Source organism: Asparagus officinalis, chromosome 8 (genome assembly GCF_001876935.1).
Source record: "Asparagus officinalis chromosome 8, Aspof.V1, whole genome shotgun sequence".
Lineage (NCBI taxonomy): Eukaryota > Viridiplantae > Streptophyta > Magnoliopsida > Asparagales > Asparagaceae > Asparagus > Asparagus officinalis.
Window position 1 is genome coordinate 13788670 of NC_033801.1, and position 8872 is coordinate 13797541.

The 8872-nt window shown below is 33.1% G+C and overlaps 1 protein-coding gene across 1 annotated transcript; it reads right to left on the reverse strand.

Moving 5' to 3' along the window:
• On the reverse strand, window positions 6226-6671 carry LOC109820889. Its single transcript, XM_020387082.1, has 2 exons — window positions 6448-6671; window positions 6226-6385 (listed from the first exon to the last, which is right to left on the reverse strand). Exons 1-2 carry the CDS (start codon window positions 6669-6671, stop codon window positions 6226-6228), a joined length of 384 nt encoding a protein of 127 aa, XP_020242671.1.

Here is an 8872-nt window from a genome sequence, read left to right on the forward strand (position 1 = left end):
AATCATTTTCTCTCTGAAATAGGTCCGGAATAAAGAAAATCATCAAGAAAAAGCCTATATAGCTCTAAGAATGAAAGGCTATATTATTAAACCCAAATCAAATCAAAAACCAAAAATCGACAAGCCAAGCCTCACCGATGATTACAACTACTCATCGATGACCAAAATATTTCTACACTTTCTTCTCATCGATGAATATATGCGTGGTACTTCATTTTGTAGATCACATTGAGAGTTTTTCAAAAATATATTATAATGATATTTATAGTAACCAACTCAATAGTTATAGCCTATGCAAATTTCAACCTCTGTGGATGTTTCTAGCATGCTATTGATTGTTTTGTTCTTGTCTCCCTGAAATATTCACATCTCAAGCTATATATCTCCAAATAGAGTTCCATTTATTTTTGTAGATTTGTGACAAAGAGACAGAAATTCCTATATTCTCAAAGTTGATTTGAACTTCTGACATTTTCCCATGATTAATTGTAATTAACTTGTTGCCTTTTCTCTTTTTAACTTTCGAACTTGATTCAAACTTCTTATAACCTATATGCAACATTTCAAACACATATTAGACCAAAATCGTAAAATTGTATGGATATGATCCTAACAATCTACCCCCTTTGATAATAAAAAACTAAATTTAAAATGAAAAATACAGATGTTTGAGATACAAGAAATGTGTCACACTTAGTTTCTAAACCACCATAAAATTTTTAAGTGTTCTAGCTAGTTTTTATTTGTTTACTTTTGATTGTATTTTTATTTTGTTCCACTGCATATTTTGTGTTTATCAAAATTTGATGGGCTCCTATAGCCCCTCTTCAAGGCTTGCATCTTAGATCCTTAACAAATAATTTCGTGAAGCCTAAAGTTCACAATTCCATGAGCTATAATTCTAGAATGTTATCTATTTTTAATCATTTAGACCCATTACAAAATAAATTTGAGGAGTCTAAGTTTACAATTTCATGAGCTATAACCCACAATTTTTAGCCAGTTCTTTTTGACCCATTGGTATAATGTCATGTAGTCCAACAATTGCAATTTTTATAAGCTATAGCCATGATTTTTGGTCACTTTTAGTTATTTTAACCCATTGAAAATAATTTCACATATGCCAAACTTCATGATTTCATGAGCTGTATAATTTGATTTTTAACTATTTTTATTCATTTTGACTTTTTGGTAAATAATTTTTCAGAGTCCAAAATTTATGATTTTATGAGCTATTACCAATTATTTTGATCATTTTTATTTATTTAGACTCATTTGGCAAATAATTTTGTGAAATTAAAAATTCACGATTTCATGAGCTAGTATCCACATTTTGGGGCTATTTTTAGTCATTCTAATATTGGCAAATAAGTTTACAAATGAGAAAATTAATGATTTCATGAGCTATACCCAATAATTTTTGGTCATTTTTATCCATTTTGACCCACTTTCAAACAATTTCATGGAGTCCAAAATACATGATTTTAGGAGCTATTACCCATGATTTTAGGCTATTATTAGTTATTTCAACCCAATGATAAATAATTTTTTGCTATTTTTTATTATTACGACTCATTGGAAAATAATTTTATGGAGATCAAAATGTTTGTCTATTTTTAGTCATTTTAACCCATTTCAACCCATTGATAAATAATTTCATGGAGTCCAAAATTTGTAATTTAATAAGATATAACTCATAATTTTTACCCATTTTCTTTCATTTCAACCAAAGGGAAAAAGTTTATACGTAAGCAAACATTCATGATTTCATGAGCTACAACCCATAATTTTAGGAATTTCAAGTATTTTTGACCCATTAGCAAGTAATTCGAGGAGGTAAAAATTTATGATTTAAGGAGCTATAGCCAATAGTTTTTGGCCAGTTTTTTTACTTATTTCTATCCATTACTAAATAATTTTTTAGAGTCCAAAATGCATGATTTTATGAGCTATAACTCATGATTTTTGACAAATTTTAGTTACTTCGACCCATTGGCAAATAATTTCAGATGCCATAATTCATGATTTTATGAGCTATGATCCATAATTTTTAACCATTTTTTTTTATACTGTGGTAAATAATTTTCTAGATTAAAAATTTTATAATTTAATTAGCTAGTTTAAATTATTTTGACCATTTTTATTCATTTTGACTCATTGGTAAATAATTTTGCAGTGTTTAAAATTCATTGATTTTATGAGCTATAACCCCCATTTTCAACCATTTTTAGTTGTTTCACCCTATTAGTAAATAAGTCTGCAGAGGCCAAAAGTAATGATTTCATAAGTATAACCATTAATTTTGTGTATTTTTTATTTATTTTTACCTATTTGTAAATTATTTTATGGAGTCTAAAATTTACAATTTCATGAGATGACTTTTAGCAATTTTTAGTTGTTTCGACCCATTGGTAAAAAAATTTGTCGAGTTTAAAATTTATAATTTCATGAGCTATGATCCTTGATTTTTAACCATTTTTAGTAATTCTGACCCATTGGCATATAATTTTGTGGAGGCTGGGATTCATAATTTTATGAGCTATAGCTCATAATTTTTGATTATTTTTATTCATTTCTACACATTGATAAATAATTCATGGAGTCTAAAGTCCAAGGTTTCATTAGCCATGAATAATGATTTTAGGCTACTTTTAATTGTTCTATCCCATTGGCAAGTAATTTCGCATTGTCCAAAACTCACAATTTTAGAGCTATTACATGCTATTTTTAGCCATTTTTATTCGTTACGACTCATTGGTAAACAATTTCGTGGAATCCAAATTTCACAATTTTATTTGCAATAATATAAACTCATAATGTTTGTCCACCTTTATCCATTTCAATCCATTGACAAATAATTTTATAAAATCTAAAATTTTCAATTTAATAAGCTATCACCTAACATTTATGTCCATTTCCTTTCATTTCGACCAAAGGGAAAAATAATTCTGCGGAGACAAACATTCATAATTTCATAACATATAATCTATGATTTTTGACCATTTTTAGTCATTTCAATCCAATGACAAATAATTTTACAAAGGCTAAAATATATGGTTTCATGAGCTATAACCATGATTTTTGCCATTTAAATTCGTTTTGAGTCTTCGAAAAAAATTCATAGACTCTAAAATTTACTATTTCATGAGCTATTACTAATGACTTTTGACTATTTTTCTTTGTTTCTACCCATTAACAAATAATTTGGTGAAGTTTAAAATTTTCAATTTCATGAGCTAGCCCACTATTTTTGGGTATTTTTAGTCGTTCCAACCCATTGTCAAATAAGTTTGTGGAGGCTAAAATTAGTAATTTCATGAGCTATATCCCACATTTTTGGTCATTTTATAATTTTGGCCGATTGGCAAATAATTTTATGGAGGCTAAAATTTATGATTTCATGAGCATAACTCATGATTTACAGCTATTTTTAGTCATTTTGACACATTGGCAAATAATTTCTTGGAGGCCAACGTTCGTGTTTTAATGAGCTATAATCCATAATTTTAAGACATTTTTACTCATTCCTAACCATTAACAAATGATTTCTTGGAATCCATGATTCACAAATTTATGAGCTATTACCAACGATTTTTAGCCATTTTTAGTTATTTTGAACTATTGGCAAGTAATTTTGTAGAAACAATGATTTCATAAGCTATCTCATGATTTTTGGTCATTTTTATTCATTTTGACCTATAGGTGAATATTTTGAAGGAATCCAAATTTCACGATTTCAAGAGATATAACCTACATGTTTGTTTGTTTTTACTCGTTTTAACCCATTGACAAATATTTTTGTGGAGCTAAAAATTTCTAATTTCATAATATGTAACTCATAATTTTCATGCATTTCATTCATTTCAACTCAAGGGGAAAAAATCCATAGAGGCAAGCATTCATGATTCATGATTTATAGCTCATAATTTTGGTCATTTTCAGTTGTCATAACTCATTATCAAATAAATTTGAGAAGGGCATAATTCTTGATTTTATAAGCTATAACCAATAATCTTTTATCATTTTATTCTTTTCTATCCATTGGAAAATTATTTTGTGGAGTTAAAAATTTGTAATTTCAGGAGCTATAACCCATGATTTTTGGCTATTTTTAATTATTTCAACACATTTGCAAATAATTTCATGAAATCTAAAATTTACAATTTCTTGAGCTATCAACCATGATATTTGGTCATTTTAGTAGTTTCAATCCAATGGTAAATAATTTCATCAAGTCGAATATTCATGATTTCATGAGCTCTTACTCATGATTTTCAGCCATTTTTAGTCATTCTGACCTATTAGTAATAATTTCATGGAGGCCAAAATACATAATTTCATGAGCTCCAATGTATGATTTATGGAAATTTTTATTTATTTCTACCCATTGACAAATAGTTTTGCAGAGTCAAAAATTATCGATTTCATAAGCTATAAATAATAAATCTTGTCCATTTTTAACTTTTTAGACTCATTGGTAAATAATTTCACAGAGTCCAAATTTCATGATTTCGTGAGCTTTTACCTACAATTTTTGGCCCTTTTTATTCTTTTTGATCCATTAGCAAATAATTTTGCAGAATCCAAATTTTATGATTTCATGACCTATAAACCCATAATGTTTGTCCATTTTTATTCATTTCAACCTTTTGACAAATAACTTTGTAGAGTCAAAAATTTGAAAATTTAATAAGATATAATCCATGATTTTTTTTCTATTTTCTTTTGTTTCTACTAAAGGGGAAAATTTTCTGTGGAGGGTAAACATTCACTAGTTTATGAGCTATAAAAAATGATTTTTGGCTCTTTTAGTAGTTCTAACCCATTAGCATGGAGGCCAAAATTTATGATTTCATGAGTTATAATTCATGAGTTTTGATCTTTTTATTTGTTTCTTCCAATTGACAAATAATTTCATAGAGTTCAAAATTTATAATTTTATGAGCTAATAACGATTTTTGGCTATTTTTAGTTATTTTGACCTATTAACAAATAATATTGCGGAGTCTAAAGATTTATGATTTTTGGCTATTTATGGCTATTTTTATTTATTTCAACTCATTAGCAAATATATTTGCAGAATCTGAATTTACGAATTTCATGAGCTACAAACCGATAATGCTTGCCCATTTTTTATGGCTTCAACCTATTGATAAACATATCGTGGAGTCCAAAATTTGCAATTTAATTAGACATCACCCATAATTTCTATCCATTTTCTTTTGTCTTGACCAAATGGAAAAAAATTACATAGAGGCAAACATTCATGATTTCATGAGCTATAACCCAGGATTTTAGGCCATTTATAGTCATTCGACCCATTGACGAATAATTTTAGGGAAACCATAATTCATGACTTAATGAGCTATGACCCACGATTTATGACCATTTTTATTCATTTCTACCTATTGATAATAATTCCATGGAGTCCAATATTCACGATTTCATGAGTTGCGACCCATTTTTTTGGCCATTTTGTCATTCCAACCCATTGGTAAATAATTTCAATGAGGCCAAAATGCATGATCTCTAAGGTAAATCGCCTACAAACTGAGACTGGTCACAAGACTCGCCTACAAACTCTTCGAGAACTCTGAGGTAAATCGGGTATCACGATCCGAGACGATGCACACTGGAACTCCGTGCAATCGCATGATCTCTTGCAATACGAGAGATTTACTAACACTCTTAGGAAAGGAACTCATTGAAATATATAGAGATAAATATTTTACCTCCATGTATCTCTGAGCAAGATGCTCCGTCGATTGTCCCACTCAGAAAGGAATAAAGTGAGCCAATTTGGTTAATCGATCTACGATCACTCAAATAGCATCATTTTGTCTAGTGCTCCGAGGTAAGCTAGTAACGAAGTCCATGGTGATATGCTGCCACTTCCATTCCAGAATAGGCAATGGCTGTAAAAGACCTACGATGCGCTGATGCTATGCCTTCACCTGCTGACATACAAGGCACTTAGCTACACTACGAGCCATATCTCTCTTTATACCACACCACCAAGAGTTTAGCTTCAGATCCTTATACATCTTCGTACCTCCAAGGTGAATAGAATATGGTGAACTGTGAGCTTCCCGTAATATCTCCTCTCGAACATCTCCTCCTGATACGCAGATACGACTCCCAAATCATAAGGATCCGTCCTCATGAACAACAAATTCTGGTCGAAGACCAGCCACTGCTAACTCTCTGTACTTCTGAAGAAATGAGTCACTCGCTTGTGCAACCTTGATTCGCTTGACCAGTGTCGATTGAATCTGAAGATTCATCAAAGAAGCGGTGACTCCTGGAAGAAGAACTTCTATACTCATATCTCTCACTTCCTGTTGGAGGGTCATGATTGCCGGCAATCGGCTCAAAGCATCTGGTACTACATTAACCTTGCCAGGGTAGTACTAAAGATCTATGTTGTAATCTGCCATCAGCTCTAACCATCGGCGTTGCCTCATGTTGAGCTCCTTCTGAGTAAATATGTACTTCAATCTCTTATGATCAGTGAACACCTTCACTTGCTCTCCCAACAGATAATGCCTCCAAAGCTTAAGGGCAAAAATCACAGCTGCCAACTCCAAGTCGTGGGTAGGATAATTCTGCTTATGCTTCTTCACTGACGAGAAGCATATGCTACCACATGACCATCCTGTTGAAGAACACATCCCAATCCTCTACCTGATGCGTCGCAAAATACCTCAAAGTTCCCACTCTTATCTGGTATCATCAGGACTGGGGCCGAAATCAGCCGAGACTTTAACTCCTCAAACGCCTACTCACAAGCGTCGGACCAGACAAACTTAATATCCTTCCTCGTAAGTCGCATTATCGGCTCTACAATCTTCAAAAAATCTCTGATGAAGCGACGGTAGTAACCAGCTAATCCCATAAAGCTCTTAATGTCAGACACCGACTTAGGGGTAGGCCAATCCTTCACTACAGATACCTTCTCCGGATCCACTGATATGCCGTCTCCTGACACCACGTGTCTTAGAAACATAATGCAATCTAGCCAGAACTGACACTTACTATACTTGGTGAATAGCCGATGCTCTCTTAAGGTCTTCAACACGTACCGTAAATGCTCTGCATGCTCTGCTTCACTCTTAGAGTACACCAAGATATCATCAATAAAGACTTCCACAAATTTGTCCAGTACATCATAGAATACCAGATTCATCAGGTTCATGAATGTCGTCGGCGCATTAGTCACACCAAACGACATCACTAAGAATTCATAATGTCCATATCTCGTCTGGAACACGATCTTGTGGACATCAGAATCCTTAACATTCACCTGGTGATACTCGCTTCGTAAGTCCAGATTAGAAAATACTCTCAATCCTCGCAATTGATCGAATATATCATCGATACGGGGAAGTGGATACGTATTCTTCACTGTCACCACATTCAACTCCCGGTAGTCGATGCACATCTGCTGGATCCATCTTTCTTTCCCACAAGCAACACAGGTGCTCCCCAGGCTGATACACTAGGTCATATCAAGCCTTTCTGCAAAAGATCATCCAACTGAGTCCGAATCTCGGCCAACTCAGCCGGAAGCATACGATAAGGGGTCTTGGAGATCGGAGCAACTCCAGGCTTCAAATCTATGGAAAACTCAATTGCTCGATCTAGTGGCAATCCATAAATATCATCAGGAAGCACATCTTCAAATTCTCGAACTACAACTGGCTTCTCGGATTCCACTTGCATTATAGCTAACGTCGCATTCTTCGGTCTAGCTCTGTACTCTACAGGTCTGGCCGATGAGCTGCCACTGAGGAACTCAAACCTCGGGTGATCCGGTATCTCAAATACTACGCTCCGACGGTGACAATCAATGGTGGAAAAGAATGACCCCAACTAATCCATCCCAAATACTACATCAAAGCTCGACAAATCAATCACTAGAAAGTCTGCAGAGAGTTTGATAATTACATTTTTATTACAATTTTATACCCTCATTATCTATTTTATATGAATAAATATACCACTAATAATTGCTTTTATTTTTAATTACAGGTTAATAAAGAATAAATCCTAAAAATCCCATCTCTCAACAAAGGCCCTTGAGTAAATGAAGAAATAAGAGAAATTCAAATAATTGAATTTTAAAAGGCCCAAAGAATTGGCATGGACTTGAATGCAAAGAGTGAAATGAATTGGGCTTTTATGCAAAAGATTACAAGGCCGGTTCATTTGATTGCTGCAGCTTTGATCTTCATTGGCTTGAATGGGCTGGAGTGTGTTGCAGGTCAACTTGGAATTTCATCAAATAAATGAATAAGGACCTTGCTACATCTCTTCAAATTTCGGTTTTGAAAAAACGAAGTGCAGCAAAATCACTGCTGCAGATTGGGCTATCGAACTTGAATAGGCTGCAAACTTTGATTTTGAAAATCAACACTCTATGGGCCGGACCTGCTGCAAATAAATGAAGGGAAACCGAATGTGGGCTGTTGATTTTAGTTTTGAAAATTAAATGAAGACCAAACATTGATTGCTGAATTGAACTTGTGATGCGGCTGAAGATTGGGCCGGATTTGGCTTGTTCATTTTCTTTTCTTTTTTTTTTTTTTTGAAATCAAATGAGCTCCATGGGCCTGATTTGAATGTGCTGCAGATTTCCAATTGGACCGGACTTTGCTTTAGAAATCAAATGAAGATTGAATTTTGAAAATCATTAATTGGGCCGAAAATCAATGAGCTCAAGACCGGATTTGATTGTAAAGACTTGGTTTTTAATTTTGAATCTCATATGGGCCTCCTATGTTGGGCTAGAGAAGAACAAAAAGCAAATTCAAAGGTAGAGATTGTTGCTTGGGGCTCAAGACAAATCCAATGGCTCATATTCATTGATGAT